General features: G+C 38.4%; 2 protein-coding genes across 3 annotated transcripts; both read right to left on the bottom strand.

Annotated features, from left to right (window-relative positions):
* Nucleotides 1-4488: 4488 nt before the first annotated feature.
* On the bottom strand, nt 4489-9409 carry LOC309492608 (uncharacterized protein). 2 transcript variants are annotated; one of them, XM_082161615.1, is made up of 9 exons: nt 9233-9409; nt 8918-8956; nt 7421-7679; nt 6772-6917; nt 6299-6578; nt 6059-6198; nt 5551-5642; nt 5301-5397; nt 4489-5174 (listed from the first exon to the last, which is right to left on the bottom strand). In XM_082161615.1, the coding sequence occupies exons 1-9, from the start codon at nt 9267-9269 to the stop codon at nt 5146-5148; spliced, it is 1119 nt and encodes a 372-aa protein (XP_082017741.1). In that variant the 5' UTR covers nt 9270-9409; the 3' UTR covers nt 4489-5145. The 2 variants fall into 2 exon arrangements, with proteins under 2 accessions (XP_082017741.1, XP_082017740.1); XM_082161614.1 differs by having other exon boundaries at nt 4489-5397.
* Nucleotides 9410-12027: 2618 nt separating this feature from the next.
* Nucleotides 12028-24532, bottom strand: LOC309483576 (uncharacterized protein). The gene is made up of 11 exons (XM_082149468.1): nt 24295-24532; nt 18943-21206; nt 18601-18795; nt 18378-18476; nt 17919-18072; nt 16023-17830; nt 15554-15751; nt 15331-15429; nt 14908-15046; nt 14606-14803; nt 12028-12584 (listed from the first exon to the last, which is right to left on the bottom strand). Exons 2-11 carry the CDS (start codon nt 21151-21153, stop codon nt 12538-12540), a joined length of 5148 nt encoding a protein of 1715 aa, XP_082005594.1. The 5' UTR covers nt 21154-21206; nt 24295-24532; the 3' UTR covers nt 12028-12537.
* Between the last annotated feature and the right edge of the window lie 173 nt (nt 24533-24705).

Raw genomic sequence — 24705 nt, 5'->3', positions numbered from 1 at the left:
GGCGAAGTCGAACATCATTAGCGCCGACGTGAATAATAATCTGTGGCATTAGCCAGCAGTTTTAAATTTGCTTTGATGTCAGGCGCTCTGGTGACTATGTGGCTAAACATGTGACTATGGTGGCTGGTGGCTCTATTTTCACGTTAATAGAATAGTAATAGAATCACCAATAACTAGGGCACTTTCAACAGGATTCTCAGTGGGTGTTTAACTGAGTAGAGAGAATCTATTTGTTATGGTAATCAGAACCGAAGAGCGGTGTTTTGTCCCGCGACTACAGCGTCTCACGGTCACCCAATTGCCCTGCTGCACGGGCTCTACAGCCGGTACCGAACAATGTACAGAGTTCACTAAGCTAGTCGCATCCAAAGCAGTATCTAAAGCCCTTGCACTCTTACTATCCTCGATTAAAGTTTGGATGCGTGTCTCTACTTCTGAAATCTTCTCCGTCAGCCTGACTGTCTCCCTGCATTTATCACATGTAAATCTTTCATTGCTGACAAAGAATGCTATACTATACATGTGATATGAAGTTCAAGTGACAATAACAGGAGAAGACATTACTCATCGTGTTTGTTGACTGATCCTACTCACCACAGTTGTTTGATTTGTAAAAGGCGCGAGCGCGAGAAAAGGCGGCAAGCACGGATGTCAGATTAACAGGCTAGCGAGATACTAGCGTGTTGTGCTTGCGATAACGATTTAGATAAAAGCTAGCGATGTCAGATTAATGTGATAGGCAATATTAGACAATTTCTAATATATGTTGATGAGTAAGTTAAATTTAGCAAATAAGAACAACAAGGAAGGATATTAAATAGAGATTCAAAACAGAAGGCTATACGGAGCTTACAGACACAGACCAGCAGCAAGGCAGCAATTTTGTCCAGGGTTTTGTGTGTGGTTATGATATTTGAACTGATTTTTAGATTTGGAAATAGTATGTGAAGGAAAGTAAAATAGGCTGCAAAAAGGCTGGTTTAGTTGTTGTTTTTTTATATCTCAAAAATGTGTTTATAATGGGGAAATGCACATAACCAGTCTAAAAAACTGGTCATATATAACTGTAAAAAAGTCCACTTATTTCAACTTAAAAATTAAGGTTCAGCTGCTGCCTTACATTTTTAAGTAGAATTAACTTAGTTGTACAAGTTATATCAAGGTAAATTATATTAAACTGACTTTGAAAAAAATCATTTTGACTTATGTGATAATGTAAAAATATAACTTGCCATGATTTACTGATCATATCATTGACTGTATCCCAATGGATACTTTCTGTAATATTAACTTAAATAAAACATCTTAATGTACAAACCATTGAAATCTGACAAATATAAATGAAACTTCTAGGGCAACATAATTTGTTTTGCAAACAGTCTTAAAACTGACAGAAGGAACAAACAAATAACACCTTAATGCAAATGATCTAAATGTAAATACAAGAAGTTTCTACAAACCAATGATTTGAATAATAAAACGATGTGGTGCAAACTAAGTATGGAAATGACAATTTCTGAAAGCAAAAAATACAAAAAAATTTTATGGTAAAACTTTACAGGTTCAATCTGTAAACATTTGCATTAGATATTATGACAGCAATGCTTTTACAGCATTCATTAATGTAATTTTCTACATATACATAACATTTCAAGCTGTAAAAATCAAGTTATTAACAAGCATAAACTAACAGTGAACAGTAGTATACTTATAGAATAACTAATGCATTCTGTAAAAAAATATGTTTAATGATATCTAATGCAAGTAACTAATGCTAATGATTTGAACCTTATTGTAAAGTCTTACCTTTCGAAATTTGATGTTTTTTCAGAGGAAAGCGACTAAAAGCGATAACAGTATTGACATATTTGTCAACATAGCATGACATAGAAGAGATGGGACAAGAGAATTGGCAAAAAAAGCAAATGTCTTAAAAGAAAGAGTATTTGAAAAGCCTCAAAACACAAACTTCTACCAGAAAAGACTCAGAGGGCAGGTGAATGTTTACATGGTATTTATTCCATAAAGTATTAACAGATGGTAGTGAGCTACAATGATTCATGTCTTGTTGTATATAAAGTTATTTGGCGTAGGCCCTGTCCTTAGTCCAAATCGTACAAAATAAATGACCGCTAACATTTCCTGTGTGATTACTTCATTGCATAATCGCATTAATATAGCATGCATCGCAAAAGTAATGGACTAAGATAAAGTCAGGGTAAAATTAAGCGAGCTATTTCCCAAATGGGAAAGGAATGTCAGAGTCATCACCTGCGAACATAAAACAGAGTTCAGTGTTTATATTCTCCATGTGTTGTTGGACTACAAATTTATAAAATGTTAAATCTAGGTTCCAATACAATTGTATATAAACTGAGAAAGTTATGTACATTGTTTTACATTTTGAGGTATACAGTAGATTCAAAGAAGATTAAGTCAAGCAACCCAGGTGTCTGACATTAACCTTTTGTCTTTATGCACCTCCTGACCACTGGGCAGTGTCCCAAGTTAAAGGAACACTTGGGCCTTTAGCTTATTCACCGTATCCCCCCAGAGTTAGAGAAGTCCACACATACCCTTCTCATCTCCGTGCGTGCCGTAACTCTGTCTGATGCACCCACCGCTAGCCTAGCTTAGCACAAAGACTGGAGGTAAACAGCTCCAGCTAGCATACTGCTCCCAATAAGTGACAAAATAACGCCAACATTTTCCTATTTACATGTTGTGATTTGTATAGTCACAGCATGTACAAATAACAAGGTCACATGAGACACAGCCATCTAATAACCGTATATACTGGGAACTATATTCTCAGAAGGCGAAGCACTGCTACTTGGGCGGAGTCCCAAAAAGTTGGCGTGTTCCTTTAAGCTCAAGGCACAGCTGTGCCTTTGTCTCTATGATAATGTGAAGGTATGGGCGATACTGTCATTGGATTATCATCTATATATTTGAATTACACTGTTATGCTGATGAGAACAAGGCTGGGGAAATTCTGGTAACGGGCTAACTCCTGTACTGCATTTGCATGCTTTGTTTAGAGTGTCTCCCCCTCTATGTAATCCCTCCCCCTTGAAAGGAATAAACTCTACTGTGCTGAGCTATAGTCAGACTTGACTCTCAATAAAGAGTAACTTCTGCTTGAAAGATATCCCAACGTCTCCTGGTCTCTTCTTCGACGAAGAAAAAGTTTACAACATTGTCAAGCAGTGATTGGCCAGACCTATGAATGACGTGGCATTAGAGTCTTCTGGTAGAACCATCACATCCAAAGGTATGTACTATGTTTCAGGAATGGCACAAAGGTGTGTGACTGTTCAAGTCTCTGTCTTTAGATCAGTGTGTTCAATAATGTGCTTTTTTGTCCTTTGTTGTGTATCTTTGGATTATTTTGTGTTGTAAATAAATCCAAACAATCAAAAAGCCATTCTTTTTTAAATAATCTTCTGTGATCTAATTTGGCTTCAGATCAAAAAAATCAGACAGAAAATATATTATTTTATAGTATTCTGCACGATGATAAAGTCTATCCGATTGTTAAGTCTGACGTCACGCGTGACGTTTAGCCTTTTCCGGGTCCAAGCGCTCCTCTCGTCCAGAAATAACAATGGTGGAACCTGTACATTTATTTACGATCACGTCCTTCTTAGTGAGGCACCCTTGGCGGTCGAAAAGGGTTTAAATTCCTTTAACACCAACAGAGTGGTTAGTGTAGCTCATCACTCAGGTGGCATAATTAAGGGTAGAGTCCAGGCATCAATGAAAAAGAAGATTTACGAGGTTGGAGTGAGTTAGCTCGGGACACGGGACACAGCACTGCGGCATTGTAAAAACACTCAATAATAACCAAAACACTAGCGAAAGCGGTAGGTAGGTAGAGAGGACCTGGACTTTGGACCCGGAAAGAGTATTATCTTAACAACCGAATATCGATTAGCATTACATTATAAATATAATCTATTATTATGAAAATACCTGAAATGGCTCGAAGAACACAGGCAAATCAAATATCATTGCAATCATGTTTATTGTCTTCAAAACGTCTTTATCTGCATGTTACAGCGATCTCTGTTAGCTATGTATGTGTTCGGGACTTCCTGCTGCACATTTTTGAGCTACAAGCCCTTAGGGACATTGTTTTGTCAAGCGCTGTCATGACGACAGCACATAGTTTTTTCTGAATGGGAGCGGCTGACGCTCATAATTCATATTAAAGGTAACGACGCATTTTTTCATTTCATAACTCCTGACACAAATAAAGACATAACTGTCACTATAAGTTTCTCAGAATACAATAGTGGTCAAATACTGAAACTTGAGTCTTATATCTTTTTAATGATGTATAGTTTTTCAAGGTATAACATTAAATCTGATAGTAACTTTGAACTAAATTAATTTAAAAAATGCTTCAGTGCGTCCGCGCACTGGTGAAGCTTAACAGGTTAACTCTCTGCTCAGTTTGTTCTGGATCCCTCACAGTCCCACCTGATAGGGCCATTAGGGGAGGGTCTTTGTCTTCCCAGGTGTGAAACACATCAATATTCATGATGATTCACGCCCTCCTCATAAAGCTTTCTTACACAAAACATGTCTTACACATTTTAAATCAATATGTTGTTTTATCTGAATGAGGACGCAGGATGATTTTTACATAGCAAATATTCTAGGCTACGTGATACAATTTGCAAAAGTCGTGTGAAGAAATAATCAGTATGGGTTTCATGACCTTATTTCAGTGACTTTTTTTTCTTTATTTTTTTTTCACAAACCATGAATAAACGTCATTATCTCAAAACTACAAACTTGTACATACATGCTGCTGATATATTATTGTAGCAGAGTTTGTGCTAAATACAGTGTAATCAGACTTTAGCCATGAAAATGTCACAAGTAACAGAAATAAGCACAAATGTCAGAGCATGTCAGAACACCTCCAGGGCCAGAAAACAGCTCAGACCTCAGAGGGTTAAATAGTCAAATCAAGTTTAATAATTTCACTTTATACAATACAAATTGCTTCAAAGCAGCTTCAGAGTTTAAGCATTTTCAGGAATCCATAGGTTAAATTTTCACCTACAACTTTACTTGAATATTCAATGTTGATCACCATAAAGTAACTGAAGAACTGATCCAAAAGTTTTCCCGTCATCGCCTCTTTCTTTGAGCACATTGAGCTGTAAATGAAACGTTCATTACATCATCACAACGTCGTTTCCATTTCATTTGTAGAATCCATATTCATTTTAATAAATTGGAAATCTAGTTCAGTTTTCCAGTGTTTCTTGTATGAACACACTCACCGGGCGCAGCTTTCTTCCGCATCACTTCCTGTTCGGGCAGTTGAGACCAGCGCAGCGTCTTGTTAGAAATCCCTCTTCCCGCCAGAGCAGATTCCAGCTGAAACAAGCACATTTCTTACAACCGCTGAGATTTGTGTATGTCTCTCTCTCTCTCTCTCTCTCTCTCTCTCTCTCTCTCTCTCTCTCTCTCTCTCTCTCTCTCTCTCTCTCTCTCTCTCTCTCTCTCTCTCTCTCTCTCTCTCTCTCTCACCTGTATCAGGAGCTGGGCTCTCACTGCGGCTTCAGACAGACTCCAGCTGGACTTCAGTTTGACCTTCACAAACGTTTGCTTTAAACACGGACCTGAAACACACACATACGATGTTACTCTCTATCGTTTAGATCACTGGTTCTGATGGGTCACAGACAGCAGGGGAAAACAAAGATAGATGCAAATTATCATATAATCATGCTTTTTTAGGATCCTAAAATACATCATTGCATCTTTTGTTTTTGGCATCAAAGGCCGTGTGTCTATAAGATCTACAGTATTCTGGTGAAAATTCATCTGTCACTTAAGATTAAACAGATGCAACATGGATATATCCTCAAAAATCATCAACAGAACTTAACAAAGTAAAACAAAATATGACCCACATGACATTAAACACCGGTTCAGTTGCAGTGAGGATGTGCAGCAACAAATGTGTTTATCGACTGCTGAGAGCATGTATAATCAATAATAAATAGACATTTTTCAATAGTTTGTTTGGTCAGACCTTCTCCATAGACCTCCACCTCACACACAGTGAGAAACCTTGTATCTCCAGGAATGATCAGATTCACATATCGACCCTCCATTTCGTTACAAGTGTAGGTGGACGAAACACCAGCTGGAATACTAGAAATCACAGCACATCTACAGAGAGACAGAGAAAACTTCATTCAGACTTTATTCTTTCTGCACTTGAGGAATCAGGGATTTCTATGGGTATTAAGCCACTGAAAGAGGGTCTCACATGGGATTGTTGTTGCCGTTGTTCTCCAAAGAGTTTCCGATGCGAATCTCCGCTCCGTTTATTCGTTCCGGACAGCAGTCTCGTCTGTTAGTGACGACCACTTTACTAACTCTGTAAATATGACGCAGATCCAGCCTCCACCACGGGTTAGGCTGACTAGTGGTTGAGGAACAGGCTAACTCTGGATGTGTGAAACCTGGATTGAAGTCAATGGCCTGTTCAGCGAACCAGCTGTTAATGGTTGATGACTGTGTGACGCTTCTTCCTGCTGCCAAATTACCTGTAAAATGACAGTGTCAATAAATATTTTATTTTATACACATTTACTTAATTCTAGGAATGCATTTCTACCAGATCGGTCTGGTTCTAGACTAGAACTACACTCTATAATTATATTAAAAACCACTTCAATGGAATGAGAATGGCTTCAAATTCCCCTGGAAAGGGGTTTTGACCAGGTTGTTATGAATTACCTGGATAAACCACATAGACTTTCACTTCACAGAGTGAAACAATCCTAGAATTTCCAGGAATAACCACAATTACATATCGTCCCTCCATCCTATTACACGAGTAGCTGTAGGAAGTGCCAGCTGGAATACTAGGAATCACAGCACATCTAGAGAGAGACAATAGAGTGAGTTTATTAGTATGACTTGTGTTTTATTCTCTCTAAATTATATACTGTAAATATTATGGTTTGAAATTTCCCCTAACTTATATACCATATGATGTTTTTAGGTAAAAGGTCCCCAGATGACCTCCTTCTTCCGGCGAGATTCTGAAGTGTGCATCGATGGACACTTTACTATCCCATGAGGCCACAGGAGAGGATTTGTGAATGCTAGTGAAGCGACGCAACCAACGCTGGTAGGTCACGTGATAATGTAGTACATCCAGATTCCATTTATACTATATAGAGCATACTTTTTTAGCGGCCGTGAAGTAAGTACTTCAAAATAAGAATGAGAGTATGTGATTTCGGACGCAGCCCAAGATATTAATTTATTTTAGTGATGTCCGATTCATGAATAAACAACTCTTATGACCCTTTGAAAGTAATTTGTCAATTAGCCAACTGGACAAAATCTCTGTAAATAAGAATATATGAGAGAGACTCACATGGGGTTGCCGAAAACATTTGAAGAATCGCTTCCGACCCGAATCTCTGCCCCATTTATCCTCTCGTTGCAGCAGTCTGGTCTGTTAGTGATGACCACTCGGTTCACGCTGTACACCTTCAGCAGATCCAGCTTCCACCACGGGTTGCTTTGGGACTGTGTATGTGAGCAGGTGGTGGGTCTCCCATCCAGAGCGTTTTGGGGATACCAGTCACTATATATCGTTGACTGGCTGGCTGTGCCCCATCCTGCTGCGTTAGCTGGAACATGGTCATGGGGAAAATTTTTAGGTTTACATTTTCTATTATGACTAGAATAGTATTTATGTGTGGTTTTAGTTGAGTTTAGTGGTTTTATATGAGTTTCTGTAAAGCTGCTTTTGAACAGTGTGTATTGTGAAAAGTGCTATACAAATAAAATTGAGCCTCTAGACTGAACACATAATATGCATGCGCATGACGTCACCGTTTTCGCAAATTCACATTTTTGTTGTATATTCGAAGACTTCTCTGGCGCATAAGGTCTATAGGTACGTAGTGTTGCAAAGTGACATCGCCAACTACTGGCCTGGCAGCAGAATGCAGCGTTTTTAATCATTTCACTGATCCGAGTGAACGGGGAATGTTTTGTCAAATTTATCATCTGTACTCAAAAAACAATACAGTTTGTGAGTTGTCATGGTTACTGATTAGATTTACACACCTGTTTGTAACTGAGTTGCTCGTTTCCTTCCTTTGTTCTGCAGTGTATTTATAGTCCTCTGTTTTTATCCTAGGTTGTCCATTCTCGTTCATTTTGTGAGGTTGTTAGGTGTTCTGTTTGCGTTTTTTTTTTCATGAAATTCTTTTATTCATCAAGGACGCATTAAAACGATCAGAAATGACAGTAAAGACATTAATAATGTAACAAAATATTTATATTTCAAATAAATGCTGTTCTACTGAATTTCCAGGTTTGATATTTAACAGGTTTACAGGAATTTAACAGGTTTAAAGCTGGAAATAAGTCTACAGCCGACGATTGGGAGTCGTTGAGATGTTGTTACAGTGGGTGGGTGGATCTTCAATATTTCATTACCAACATCTGCAGGACTAAATCACAATCTCTTTTTCCACACATCTTGCGGCCCAGTTGCAAACCTTTTTGTGATTTCTCTGTTGACTTGGATGGAAGGAATTGAAAAGCAGCATTTCAGGAATTGCTTATTGTAGTTTTCAAACTAGCATCGATCATACTTGGTAAAATACATAAAATAAAATAAATCCTAAATAGACTCAAAAACTGCTGCTTCGCTCTATATAGATGTAAAATACCTTGTTCCATTTCTAATTGTGCCTACTTTATTTTCATCTTTAAATCCGTTGGTATTGAAATTTCCTTTGCATGGACTATTCGAGTTTTCATCATGTGTCTGGGACTGTAGAGCCCTAAAAATGTTTCACAGTGGCACATGTTAACTAACAAGAGATGTAATAGTGTTTAATTCATGAAATCTCACCTTCTTTTTCATCTGCCTTCATTTGAAGTGGGAAAACCCCTTGAAATGAGAAACAAAGAATGATGGTCAGATGTTATAGACTTAAATTTAAAGTCCCCCGGTAGTCAATAATTTTAATCCCTAAAACTTTTGTTTAGTTGTTTGTCCAGAATCATGATCACTTTTTGAAACAAAAAAGTAAAGATATAGTATTTTGTTAGATTTACACTTAAGGAAAAAATTGGCCAACTGGGGACTATTTAGTGTTCTCTAAAATGATGTATTGTATGTTATTGGGTCTTCTGTTAGTGTATTATAAATATGTATTTTACTTACCCAGTAAAAGTGACAGACTCCTGAAGAAAACCCTCATGTTCACTTCTTGATTCTTTCTGCTTTTAAATGAGCATGTTTAAATGAACGTTAATCCAGAGAGAGAGAGAGAGAGAGAGAGAGAGAGATTTCTATGTTCAGCTTTTCATACCAGTGTGACTTCTGTCAGTCATGCCACAATCAAATTATTCTTCTCCCCCTCCATTTACATATTCCTCCTCTATTTACATATTTCTCCTCCTCTATTTACATATTTCTCTTCTCTCTCTTTCTCACTTTCTATTTCTCAGCTAGAACATTTTTAACACAAAAAAAGTATTATTTTTCAAATAAATCATCTTTCAAATCCATGTAGAAACAAGCGAACACTCTACGAGATGAATGTCTTAAGTGATTAATGATATCAAAATAGTCTATACCAATGCGGTACCAATAATCTCTTTGGCAGACACTTTTATGCAAACCAAGTCAGGTGAAAAATGACACGTTGGCTTGTTATAAGAGACACGACTAGTTCCAGGTATAAACTGGTATGGGTTAGGGTTAGGCTTAGGGTTAGGGTTAGGGTTAGGGTTCTCATATAGCAATGAGAACTATAAGTTAGTAACAGTACAAATCGACCAAACCGGATCTCCTGAGAGAAAACTGAGTCTTCCTAAAATATATTAAGGTTTGTATTTGCTTTTTTATTATTATTATTCAACTTCTAACATGTTCACTTTAATTCTGTCATTATTTTCTCACTTATGTCATTCTTTCTTTTCAGTGAAAGTGTTGAAGTGAATGAAGACTGAGGCTGTCAAACTCCAAAATGACTAAATAAAATCAAAATGCATCAGAAAAGGGGTTCATATTCTCCAAGACGAGCATGTTGTTTCCATCTTGAGAGTTTCACCTGCTATTTTTTTAAAGGTTTTTATTCTTTCCCATTTCATAGACATTGCAAGATTACAATACTTTTTTCACAAGGCATTATATGTTGAAAGCCGTCCCGCATCTCGGCCGTCGCGAGGGGAAGCTCTGTTTCTAATGACACAAGACTTATCAATTAAATTGTTGTTAAATCTGTCCACTTCATTTAACAACTTCTTTTCTTTATTCGTATTTCCTTTTATCTTTATGAGTATGTTGTGGATTCATGTTAATGTGTTTTTGCCAACATCGACCCTTGCCAGAGTAATTATTTAAAACATTTCTTACATCATGCATATTCTAAATGTAATTTCATGTTGGCAAATTTGAGAGATTTAACAGCTTCAGTTATTTAAAATTGATTAGACTCACACATTATAACGCACAAATTCATCAGGCTGGTCAGATTGTCAAGCGTGTTTGAAGGAAGTTTTGACAACCCATGGCGAGCTTTCTAGAAGTAATTTGAAGTCAAAATTATGAATGTAAATCTTCAAGACATGTAATGGTTCCCAAATTGCTCTCTTTTTGCCCCTGATAGGTCGTGGTTGTCGTTTGAATAGGCTTACGGCTCCTTTGCCTACATGTAAAGTAGCTAAGAGCTAAGAAAATGACTTTCTGTGGATGTTGTGAGTGACACATGCCGATGGAACAATGAACACACCAGCACAGGTACAAACACACACATACACACACACACACACACACACACACACACACACACACACACACACACACACACACACACACTGACAGAACGAAGAGGGCCAGGAAAGAGGCTGTTTGCTCTCGGACCAAAAAATTACTTTTAGTTGGTAAATTTTTTGTCACTTGACTTTCATCAAGCTTCCATGTGTGATTTAATATTGTTTCTTCCTCAGACGTGTGTTTTCATAAGAGTCCTTTTGTTCCTGACCTCTTTGAGACGTAAAGTCATCTGAATTTGAGCACTTCAGTCATTCAATATTACTATATTTAGAGTACCTTCTCAAAATGCAGTGACTACATTCAACTTAGGTGGAATACTTTATTTCACATGCAATCTGATTTTAATTTTAAATGCACATCCAGGTTCTTTATATTGATGTCATTTTAAAGACTTCTGGAAAATGTCTGTTGACATTAAAAGACGAACCTCATTATTTCTATCTCAAATGTCAGATATCAGTAGCAACAGGTAAATCCCGTAGATCAGTGTTCCTCAGATCGGGCCACTGCCCTGCCCTGCCCTGCATAGTTTAGTTCCACCCCGTATGAAACACACCTGAACAATCTAGTGAATGTCTTCAGAGTTACTAGAAGAATGCGGGCAGGTGAGTTTGAGATAAACTCTGCTGACAGTGTCTAATCTAAGGCAGGATTTGAGGAATCCTGCTGTAAATCATATAGATAACATTTGTTTTATCTACAATCTATATTTGGATTTTACAAAGTTTACAAAAACATTAGAGGGTTGGCAAGAAATCACAGCGTGTGGTTTCCCTTATGTAAAGACAAGAACAGGTTTCAAATAGTGTTAATATCATCTTTAAAATGAACGGAATATTCCTGTAAGGTAAAATATTTATATAAGGGCACATTATGGTGACCCAACACATCACTAAAATAATGAATCATTTAAAAAAAAATAAAAAAAAATAATGTTTGGCCTAGTTTTGTTCACGGTTTTTGATCATCCCACACTTGTATAAAATTAGTGGTGAAATTCTGTAGAGGTTGATTGACGCACAGCTCTTACCAACAATATGGCAAGTGTTTCTCCATTCCTGCTTAGCCTGTTATTTAGTTTACTACTAGTTTGCATTTAGCATTGTTCTTTTCATGCTGTCATCATTGACCCATTTTTGGGTTGGTATACCCCGGTTAATAAACACTGATATAGCCAATTTGATTGTTTACTTGAACATGTAAATGACTTTATTATGCATAACTCTTTTCTTCAGAAAATATACAACTGACTTAATTTAAAACTCACAGGCAATCAATGTTTTGAGGCAGCAGTGTACGTTCATTACAAAATAAATTAAAGACATTTAAAAATAATCCTCTCAGCTATTGCTAGACATTTTAGCCACTTGGTGGCATCACACGTGAGCCATTACATTAACAGACGATTTTACAAATCCTCATCAGCCCGCTTTGTGCCAGTATCAGTACATTTGCAGAATACACACACGGTCTCATGCACACACTCTTTCTCACACAGATTAAATAAATGACGTATTTCCCTCTTCCCCATATTTTCAGATCCTTGCTTCATATTTCCAGAGTCACAATATTGCACTTTATATAAGTATAAATGTGCTGAATTACATATACTTTAGTGTTGGGTTCATCAAGCATTCAGCGCTCATCGACCAGTTTAATAAAGCGAAAGACATGTCCCGGCAGCGTCCTTACAACAGGAGGACTGCAAGGATCCCTGAGAGAATGATCACAGCAGCTGGAAAAAGACAAGAAAAAGAGAATAATTAAACTATTTAACAAAGGACTATTAAAAAGCACAAGAAATAAAAAAGGACTCATGCTGAGGTCATTATGTATAACCTGTATTATACAGTATGCTAGTCTAATCTAGACAATGTTATGCTTAAAACGAGTAGTTTTTCCTTGGAGTTTTCCGCGTACAGATGACGACATTGCCATTCACACGGATCCGCGAAAACGAATGAAAAACCCTGTATTCTGCTGCCAGGCCATTAGATGGCGATGAAACACCATAGACTGAACACGTAATGCGCATGTCTTCAGAGATTTGCGTTTTTGTTGTTTACACGGAGACCGTTTTCAGAAAGGTGCACTTTGAAACCCGTTTTCAAAACTTTGCATTTTCAGGCGCCCAAAACGCCGGTGTCGTGTAACTGAACGGCCAAAACGCTTAAAGTTTTACGTTTTTAGTTGAAAACGGTGTCGTGTAAACAGCGCCTAAATTAATATGAATTTAGCAACTAAAGAGCAGTCATTTGTGTTACTCTGTTTAAGTGCTCACTGCAGATCCAAAGGACATCCAGCTCCACCTTTGTAGACCTAATGGGTGGAGCTTGACCTAGTTATGTTAGGGCTAGGGCAGGGGTCGGCAACCCAAAATGTTTAAAGAGCCATATTGGACCCGAAAAAAAATAAAAAATCTGTCTGGAGCCGCAAAAAATTAAAAGCCTTATATAAGCCTTATAATGAAGGCATCACATGCTGTAAGTGTCTATATTAGCTTTATTAGCCCCCTAGTATCAAAATGATAAGTAGCCTACAAATACATAATGAGCATTCATGATTAAATGTTTATTTTCCCTGCAGCGCATCCTGGAGAGAATGACGCACCACGTGACTACTCTGCTGTACGATGGTGCTTTAAGTTTAACTTCCATTATAATTTTAATGTATTACGTTTTATTTATTTGTGTATTATTTTTACAACGTGGAAAAACTTTAAACCTTTCACACGTAAGTTTAAAATATTTGTAAAAGTTTTTCAAGGCGACCGTTATTTATAATGTGTCACTTTATGGTTTCCAAGGTGACGCGTCATTTCGTGTCACGTGACACACCGCAGCAACAACAGAGCTGAATGAATGATGATCTGCTTTTATGTCATTTTTCCTTTTTTATTCAAAATTTTCACAAATTTGTTAGATATGGCATGAAATATCTGATATTCCGATTGTCAAATATATGCAAGTGGAAGTATTTTGTTGTTTAAACACCATAACGATCGCGTTAGTTGAGCTGTATGCGCGATGGCCGCAGACGCAGTTCAGAGAATCGGATCTGTTGGATTTACAACACGTGAATTCATCCACTTCTCCCGAAATTCATCAAAGTAAGTGGTTGGTGAACTGGGAGAAGAATAGAGTAAACTTTAAAGTTACTTACACAATGTGTATCTGATATGAATAAAACGTGTCTAATTATAATGGAAAGGATTATTGCCTCTTCCTTTAACATCAGTGTGTATTTTACAAACTCTAAATGTATTGTTTTTTTAGTACTTAACGTTATATGTCTGAAACCTAAAATAAACATTATGTGGTTGAAAACACTGAAAAGTTGTGATATATGACAGCTCTGAGCGCGCCTGTCTCTGGCTCAGCGCCAGCCAACGCGCGAGAGCACATTTGAATTTAGCAGTTGATCACGTCATGTACTGACTGTTCTGATCACACCGATGCGATCGTAGGTGCGAAAGGGTTAAGAATGTTTGTCATGTTTTTCCTCCTACAGAAATTATATTAAAACAAAAAATATTTTTTGCATTTTCATATTTTTGAAAAAGCTCCAGGGAGCCACTAGGGCGGCGCTTAAGAGCCGCATGCGGCTCTAGAGCCGCGGGTTGCCGACCCCTGGGCTAGGGCATGGCTGATCCTTCAAACTCCACCCATTACATCCAAAGGGGCGGACCTAGACGACAAGCTCCACCTATCGGCTCTGCAGTGAGTAGCCCCTGATGTGGCAGGATCAAGTTCTTACCCTGAGATGTTACATGCTGCAGTGCGATGCTCCCTCCTGTAGTAGGTTTTGTTGTAGTAGTTGTAATAGTAGAAGAAGTGGTAGTATTAGAGGCTGTATTTGTATCAGGTGTATTTATTGCAACATCTGAGCTGCTCGTGTTGGTTAGATCAACTGGCGCACTTGTACTCATTCGTGTGACGGGAGACCCCAGAGTGCCTGAGGAAATGGAAATAAAGAAAATGTTTTAATTTTGTCAGTAATTTATTAATTAAAATCTGCATTCTCTTTCAGTATTTCAATAATTGAAATTTCGCTCGCACCATCTGTAAAGTTGCCAGTGAAGAAGAAGAGGTAAGTGTCTGTGTTTGCCGCACGGGTGTTGCTGTTGAGACTTGTGGCTATGAAAATGCACTGAATCTTTTTGTTGTTCACAGAGCCACGGAAAGATCCAGGACTGAACTGCAAGACAAAAAAAGTAACATTTAAAAAAATATATATTTCTACAATGTAGGGCTTAGGGTGAGTTGAGTTCTCCTCCACCTCAAAGCATTCTATTAACCCTCCAGCTCCACTCTGGATTTCGCTTTTTTGCTCGCTGCTGTCTAATATACATTTGCACCATTACATTTTTCGTTAAAGCCTTCCCTGTTGTTGTTCATAACCATGTAATTTATAGCCAAGAATCATCTGTGCAAACCTTGGCAGAGGATTTCAGAGAAAAAGCTCTGTGAAAGGAGTCTTACTGTGTTATCCTGAGCCAGGATGCTGTTGTTCAGTGTGGAACGGATGAACTTCACTGTACCATTGTTGTTGGCACAAGAATAGATGGTGTCACCATCACCCTATGAGAAGCAAAGGTAAATAAGTCAGAGAACCCAAATCTCAGATTTGGTGCTTTGAAAACACATTCTAACAAAAGTGATTTTTAAATGTGGACATCAGAAATAAATAAAATCTTTTACAGACCTCCTTGCTGTCTCGAGACAAGCCAACTGCGATGTAACCATTCGACTCCCCGCTGATCTCAAAAGTGAGATTGTCTGAGCTTCCGATCACCGCTCTTGTGGAGGCGAAAAAGCAGCTATTGGAAGTAGATGGATCACAGGTGGCTGGAGTGGAGAAACATGCCCTGTCCTTCTTACAGTTGTCCCTGGTGACCTTATCCTGCAATTTTATGTTCACACAAGCCATGAAATGCAGTGATACGTTTTATTAAATTTTTTTATCTGCTGAGAATGTTTAAAAAATGCCTAAAATCTAATGTAAACTGAAGAGTTTAACTTAAAAATTAAATATTATAGCAATTTACCATCACACAATACTGTAGTCAGTACATCATTGACTTTGCTAACACTAAACCTTTCACTTCAAAAAACAACATAGATCATCTTAACCAAGAAAAATATAACTGGCTCTCCAGTCTGTTCACACTTACAATTGTTGTACCGGTGTTTGCTGGAACTGTAGATGCAGTGTTGTTTGGTGTTGCTGTAACGTTAGACGTAGTGTTGTTTGGTGTTGCAGTAACGTTAGATGTAGTGTTGTTTGGTCTTGCTGTAACGTTAGACGTAGTGTTGTTTGGTGTTGCAGTAACGTTAGACGTAGTGTTGTTTGGTCTTGCTGTAACGTTAGACGTAGTGTTGTTTGGTGTTGCAGTAATGTTAGACGTAGTGTTGTTTGGTGTAGCTGTAACTGTAGTGTTGTTTGGTCTTGCTGTAACGTTAGACGTAGTGTTGTTTGGTGTTGCAGTAATGTTAGACGTAGTGTTGTTTGGTGTAGCTGTAACTGTAGTGTTGTTTGGTGTAGCTGTAACTGTAGTGTTGTTTGGTGTAGCTGTAACTGTAGTGTTGTTTGGTGTAGCTGTAACGTTAGACGTAGTGTTGTTTGGTGTAGCTGTAACTGTAGTGTTGTTTGGTGTAGCTGTAACGTTAGACGTAGTGTTGTTTGGTGTAGCTGTAACTGTAGTGTTGTTTGGTGTTGCTGTAACGTTAGACGTAGTGTTGTTTGGTGTAGCTGTAACTGTAGTGTTGTTTGGTGTAGCTGTAACTGTAGTGTTGTTTGGTGTAGCTGTAACGTTAGACGTAGTGTTGTTTGGTGTAGCTGTAACTGTAGTGTTGTTTGGTCTTGTTGTAACGTTAGACGTAGTGTTGTTTGGTGTTGCAGTAATGTTAGACGTAGTGTTGTTTGGTGTAGCTGTAACTGTAGTGTTGTTTGATGTAGCTGTAACGTTAGACGTAGTGTTGTTTGGTGTAGCTGTAACTGTAGTGTTGTTTGGTGTTGCTGTAACGTTAGACGTAGTGTTGTTTGGTGTAGCTGTAACTGTAGTGTTGTTTGTTGTAGCTGTAACGTTAGACGTAGTGTTGTTTGGTGTAGCTGTAACTGTAGTGTTGTTTGGTGTAGCTGTAGCTGTAGTGTTGTTTGGTGTAGCTGTAACTGTAGTGTTGTTTGGTGTAGCTGTAACTGTAGTGTTGTTTGGTGTAGCTGTAACTGTATTGTTGTTTGGTGTAGCTGTAACTGTAGTGTTGTTTGGTGTAGCTGTAGCTGTAGTGTTGTTCGGTGTAGCTGTAACGTTAGACGTAGTGTTGTTTGGTGTAGCTGTAACTGTAGTGTTGTTTGGTGTAGCTGTAGCTGTAGTGTTGTTTGGTGTAGCTGTAACTGTAGTGTTGTTTGGTGTAGCTGTAACTGTAGTGTTGTTTGGTGTAGCTGTAGCTGTAGTGTTGTTTGGTGTAGCTGTAACTGTAGTGTTGTTTGGTGTAGCTGTAACTGTAGTGTTGTTTGGTGTAGCTGTAACTGTAGTGTTGTTTGGTGTAGCTGTAACTGTAGTGTTGTTTGGTGTAGCTGTAACTGTATTGTTGTTTGGTGTAGCTGTAACGTTAGATGTAGTGTTGTTTGGTGTAGCTGTAACTGTAGTGTTGTTTGGTGTAGCTGTAACTGTAGTGTTGTTTGGTGTAGCTGTAACGTTAGATGTAGTGTTGTTTGGTGTAGCTGTAACTGTAGTGTTGTTTGGTGTTGCTGTAACTGTAGTGTTGTTTGGTGTAGCTGTAGCTGTAGTGTTGTTTGGTGTAGCTGTAACTGTAGTGTTGTTTGGTGTTGCTGTAACTGTAGTGTTGTTTGGTGTTGCTGTAACTGTAGATGCAGTGGCATTTGTACTGGCTATTATGACTGAAACATCTGTGCTGTTAGGGTTGCTTAAGTCCACTGACGCATTTGTGGCCAGTACAGTGACTGGAGAATCCAGAGAACCTGGTAAAGGAGTAGATGGAAGAAAATGATTTCCTTTTACTACAAAACAAAATGTCAGTCATTTACTTGATCAATGTGTTGCACTCACCATTTGAGATCCTGCCTGTTACAACGGAGATGAAAGTTTCTGTGGTTGCTGCACGGGCGGCACGGGCGGCGCCGCTGCTTCCGAGACCTGCAGCGGTGAAAATGCATTGAATTGTTCTTCCATTGAGGGAGCCACGGAAACTTCCAGGGATGAACTGCAGCAGAACAGAAGTAATGCTACTTAATATTACACTGCTAAGATGGCACAGAAACTGCATATGAGGTGTCATATACTGTGCTGTGATCCAGTATATTTTAATTGTTTTTTATGCATTATTGCATCTTTAGAAAGATTTTGGAGGCAACCTTTTGAGACCAGTGTTGATAGTACTAGAACTGGGATTTTCCTTGAAGCCTTCCATGCTTTTATATACTACTATTATTATTTTCTGTTAAGAATCTCTGTTGCTAATATTGCCATATGTTTTTATAGGCAAGGCTCTCTGAAAAAGTTCCTTACTGTGTTATCTTGAGTCAGTATTTTATTGTTCAGTGTGGAACGGATGAACTTCAGTGCACCATTGATGTTGGCACAAGCATAGATGGTGCCAGTTTGACCCTAAGGATGTGAAAAGAAAATTAGTCAGTAAACCAGAAGTTTAAGATTAAAGTACTGAAATATTCTTATTATATTGATTTAAATTAAACATATGATTTAAAAGCAATTTGATTTGATCTCTTACGCTGTTGTCTTGAGATAGACCAGCTGCGATGTAACCATCTGACTCGCCACTGAGCTCAAAGGTAAAATTATCTGCAGCTCCGCTTACTCCTCTTGTGGAGAGGAAATAGCAGGAACCTTGTGCACCTGGATTACAGGTGGGTGGAGCGGAGAAACAAGCCCTATCCCTCCTACAGCTATCCCTGCCAGTAATTTCCTGCAATCAACACAGTCAAATTTAATTTTAACAAAAACATAAATGCAATAACTTACTAAAGTACTTTTTGTCCCTTTAAAAGAACGTTCACTTTAACAGTCAAGATTGTTACTTCCATTTTTAAACAAGAAAAAGAACCTGGCTTACTAGTGGTTGATTATTGATGCTGGTCATGGTATTAGAGCCTGACGATGTTATATTGGTTGCCATGTTGGGAGGGCGGGTCATGGTTATATTGGGAAGGGGGGTCATGGTCAGGTTGGTGGTGATGTTGGGAGGGCTTGTGTAGGTCACGGTCATGTTGGGAGAGCGGGTCATGGTCAGGTTTGTGGTGATGTTGGGAGGGCTTGTGTGGGTCATGTTCATGGTTATATTGGGAGGGGGGGTCATGGTCAGGTTGGTGGTGATGTTGGGAGGGCTTGTGTGGGTCATGTTCATGGTTATATTGGGAGGGGGGGTCATGGTCAGGTTGGTGGTGATGTTGGGAGGGCTTGTGTGCGTCATGTTCATGGTTACATTGAGAGGGGGGGTCATGGTCAGGTTGGTGGTGATGTTGGGAGGGCTTGTGTGGGTCATGTTCATGGTTATATTGGGAGGGGGGGTCATGGTCAGGTTGGTGGTGATGTTGGGAGGGCTTGTGTGGGTCATGTTCATGGTTATATTGGGAGGGGGGGTCATGGTCAGGTTGGTGGTGATGTTGGGAGGGCTTGTGTGGGTCATGTTCATGGTTATATTGGGAGGGTGGGTCATGGTCAGGTTGGTGGTGATGTTGGGAGGGCTTGTGTGGGTCATGTTCATGGTTATATTGGGAGGGGGGGTCATGGTCAGGTTGGTGGTGATGTTGGGAGGGCTTGTGTGGGTCATGTTCATGGTTATATTGGGAGGCGGGGTCATGGTCAGGTTGGTGGTGATGTTGGGAGGGCTTGTGTGGGTCATGTTCATGGTTACATTGGGAGGGGGGATCATGGGCAGGGTGGTGGTGATGTTGGGAGGGCTTGTGTGGGTCATGTTCATGGTTATATTGGGAGGGGGGGTCATGGTCAGGTTGGTGGTGATGTTGGGAGGGCTTGTGTGGGTCATGTTCATGGTTATATTGGGAGGGGGGGTCATGGTCAGGTTGGTGGTGATGTTGGGAGGGCTTGTGTGGGTCATGTTCATGGTTATATTGGGAGGGGGGGTCATGGTCAGGTTGGTGGTGATGTTGGGAGGGCTTGTGTGGGTCATGTTCATGGTTATATTGGGAGGGGGTGTCATGGGCAGGGTGGTGGTGATGTTGGGAAGGCTTGTTTGGGTCATGTTCATGGTTATATTGGGAGGAGGGGTCATGGTCAGGTTGGTGGTGATGTTGGGAGGGCTTGTGTGGGTCATGTTCATGGTTATATTGGGAGGGGGGGTCATGGTCAGGTTGGTGGGGATGTTGGGAGAGCTTGTGTGGGTCATGTTCATGGTAATATTTGGAGGGGGGGTCATGATCAGGGTGGTAGTGATGTTGGGAAGGCTTGTGTGGGTCATGTTCATGGTTATATTGGGAGGGGGTGTCATGATCAGGGTGGTAGTGATGTTGGGAAGGCTTGTGTGGGTCATGTTCATGGTTATATTGGGAGGGGCGGTCATGATCAGGGTGGTAGTGATGTTGGGAAGGCTTGTGTGGGTCATGTTCAGGGTTATATTGGGAGGGGGGGTCATGATCAGGGTGGTAGTCATGTTGGGAAGGCTTGTGTGGGTCATGTTCATGGTTATATTGGGAGGGGGTGTCATGGGCAGGGTGGTGGTGATGTTGGGAAGGCTTGTTTGGGTCATGTTCATGGTTATATTGGGAGGGGGGGTCATGGGCAGGGTGGTGGTGATGTTGGGAAGGCTTGTTTGGGTCATGTTCATGGTTATATTGGGAGGGGGTGTCATGGGCAGGGTGGTGGTGATGTTGGGAAGGCTTGTTTGGGTCATGTTCATGGTTATATTGGGAGGGGGTGTCATGGGCAGGGTGGTGGTGATGTTGGGAAGGCTTGTTTGGGTCATGTTCATGGTTATATTGGGAGGGGGGGTCATGATCAGGGTGGTAGTGATGTTGGGAAGGCTTGTTTGGGTCATGTTCATGGTTATATTGGGAGGGGGGGTCATGATCAGGGTGGTAGTGATGTTGGGAAGGCTTGTTTGGGTCATGTTCATGGTTATATTGGGAGGGGGGGTCATGGTCAGGTTGGTGCTGATGTTGGGATGGCTTGTGTCGGTCAGGTTCATGGTTATATTGGAAGAGGTGGTCATGTTGAGAGGGCTAGAGGTTGTTATATTTTGCCCCTTGACTCCAAGCATCATGCATGCTATCCCCAGGATAGCCACATAGATCCATTTTCTCCCCATCTGTGATCTTTAGGTATTTATATGTGTTAATCTTGCAGCTCAATTTTTGTAACCTGTAATTAAAAATGAAAAGAAAGTAATTCAGGTTGTATAATCAACAACAACAAAAAGAATTTGGACAATTTAAAATCTGACCATTAATGACAGACAGATGTTATCTTAAAGGCTCTACGTAATTTATTTCCCTCAATTTACTTGTTTACTTAAAGTAGTACTTAATGTAATATGGTAATGACAACTGTATGGCACTTTACCATAAACAATTTCATCTTAACACTAACATTTGAGTATTGATTAAAGGGTTACTCACCCCTCATGTTGTTCCAAACCCGTAAGACTTACGTTCATCTTCCAAACACAAATGAAAATATTTGTAATGAACGCAACATCTACACAACTACCACTTTGACGCTTCAAATAGTTAATAGTGAGATTGTAAAACTAATCCATTTGAATTGAGCAGTTTAGTCCAAATTGTCTTTATGTGATGAACAGACGTGTATTCACGTTTAAAAATTGATCAGAGAACATAAACAAAAGCTCAACCGTACCCGCTTGACACACGAGAACAAACCTCACTGCTTCTTTTGGAAGCTCAAACGTGCTGCGTAACACATGCGAATCAAGCAAGATCTTCTGTTTCTGTTGATGAATGTTTGTATGTGAATAAAAGCCTGAATTCATTCTGTTCATCATATAAAGGCATTTTGTCTTTTCAGAAAATTTGGACTAAACCGCTTTATGATCTCTTTATGAACTTTTCGTCAAAGTGGTAGTTGCGTAGACTGTCAATGGAAGGACAGAAATCTCTCCGATTTCATCAGAAATATCTTCATTTGTGTTCCGAAGATGAACAAATTTAAGTCTTACTGAATGTGCACACCTGCACTACAATATATACAACACACAGACTTCTGCAACCATTCTATACACCTCCTGACCTTCGAACTACTCTGCCGTTCAAATCCGTACCGTTTGGGATCAGTAAGATTTGTAATGTTTTTTAAATAATTCTCTTCTGCTTACCAAGGCTGCATTTATAAAAAAAAAATTTAAAAAGATTAAAAAAAGTAATATTGTGAAATATTATGACAATTTAAAATGACTGTATTCTATTTTGATATATTTAAAAAAAAAAATTATTCATTCCTGTGATCAAAGCTGAATTTTCAGCATCATTACTCCAGTCTTCAGTGTCACATGATCCCTCCGAAATCATTTTAATATGATGATTTGATGCTCAAAAACACATTCATTATTGGTATCAATGTTGAAAACAGTTGTGTAAACTTTTTTCCCAGGATTCTTTGATGAATAGAAAGTTAAAAAGAACAGCATTTAATTGAAGTAGAATATTTTGTAACATTATAAATGTCTTTACTGTAACTTTTGATCAATTTAATTCATCCTTGATACATTTTTTTTGTTGATTTCTTTCATTTCTTTCCCTCAAAAACTAAAATTAAAATTCTTATTGACCCCAAACTTTTGAACGGCAGTGTTTAATGTTACAAAAGCTTTCTATTTCAGATAAACGCTGTTCTTTTGAACTTTCTCAAAGATCACAGATTTAAAAATGTAAATAACCGTTTTCAACACTGATAATAATCATAAAAGTTTCTTGAGCATCAAATCATCATATAAGAATGATTTCTGAAGGATCATGTGACACTGAAGACTGGAGTAATGATGCTGAAAATTCAGCTTTGATCACAGGAATAAATTACACTTCACTATATATTCACATAGAAAACAGCTGATTTACATTGCAATAATATTTCACAATATTTCTTCTTTTTTTTCTGTATTTTTAATCAAATAAATGCAGCCTTGGTGAGCAGAAGAGACTTATTTTTCATTACTTTTGAACGGCAGTATGTCAAAGTGTAAAATTACAGAAATTGATGGATCCTCAGAATTCATCCCCTAAACTGAATGTGAATGTAGACAATGTAATTTGGCAACAACAAAAAATATGTTTTTTAAAAAGTTCAGTAGTCATTCCCTAGTCTGGATCTCTGAAAAGGTTGAGTAATTGTGATACCATCCGATAACACATCAACACATATCTTTCAGGATAGACAAAGACAAAAAAATAAAATAAAAAAATAAAAAAATAAAAATACTTCAATTGATTAATTATTGTGACCAAAACCATACAATATTCGTATATTCAAAAGAATATATAATATTCAATCAATAAAATGTGGAATCTGCTATGAGAAATATAAAAGATAAAGCAGGAAATTATTCAAACTAATTATTTTTGTACATTGCCAAATGGAAGGAAGGAAGGAATTGTGGTTCCCAAAAAAAAAAAAAAAAAAAAAATATATATATATATATATATATATATATATATATATATATATATATATATATATTTTTTTTTTTTTTTTAATGAATGTACTTCCATTATAAAACGAAATATCAAAGTAAACAGTAATTTATTTAAAAGAATGATAGCGCAAACACATTTTAAGCAAACAATTAGTTGATTGGTTAAAGGTACATTTAAAACTGGCTCATAAACGTGCAATTAGTTCTGAGATTCGTGTTATCTAATGCCGGGGACACATTTAACGACTAGCTGAAACATTGTAAGACTGAACTGAACACACTTCCACACTGTTTCCAGTGACTGGAGCAGATTTTAAACACTGAAACTGAGGACTGAGTATCAAATTCCATCATCATCGACTTCACAATTAGGGCTTCCATCATGGGATTATTTTATACATTTAGTTTTAATTAATTAATTTAGTTTGAATTCAGTTCTTATTTAACAAAATGTTATGAATTAAACAACTAGTAAACATTTTTTTCACAAAGAAAAAATAAACCCGTTAAGAATTATAGAGTCATTTGAAACATTACTCATAAAACCTTTTTGGCATTAAGGTTCTTTAAAATTCAGTCACGAACACTAGAGTTCTAAATAGAACCCTTTTGAATCTAAGAGTGTACTTTAAAAAATACATCGAAGAATCATGACATTTCTCATTTTTGGAATATAGGCTACCTCATCTGTTAAATCTTTGTATAATGTAACCTCATTAAATGTATCTGTCTCTACAGATATCATTATGTTAACTCACTATGTTAACAGCCATGTTAAAATAATCTTAAAGTGTTTCTTACCCGTGTGTGAGATGTTCTGTGAGTTATGATCACTGATGGAGGCGTCGAGCTTCTCGAACTTTAATAACTCGCGTGCAGGGCGGGACCTGAAGGACGCTGATTTTATACCTTAACTTTTCTTTTACCTCAGACTTCGCTATTTGAACATTCATACGTAAAAGCAAACCCAACACACATGATGTCTGGAAAAGGGAGGAGTAGCAGTCCTGAAACAATACTGATCTCATCTTCATACATTCCCGCTGCACCTTTACCTCAAATACAGCAGATCCTCTGTGACGCGCGAGATATCTCAATAACCTCAGGTTACCGTCAACACTTCATTCACAGTGCTTTATTTCACTCCAACAGTAGACTATGAGAGAAAATCTGTTTTTGTCAAAGAGAATGTATGTAGAAGTTATGAAGCCA

Source organism: Leuciscus leuciscus, assembly GCF_965113295.1.
Source record: "Leuciscus leuciscus genome assembly, chromosome: 2".
Taxonomy (NCBI): Eukaryota; Metazoa; Chordata; class Actinopteri; order Cypriniformes; family Leuciscidae; genus Leuciscus; species Leuciscus leuciscus.
Note: the sequence above shows the minus strand (reverse complement) of the source record. Positions and strands in the feature narration are given on the sequence as shown.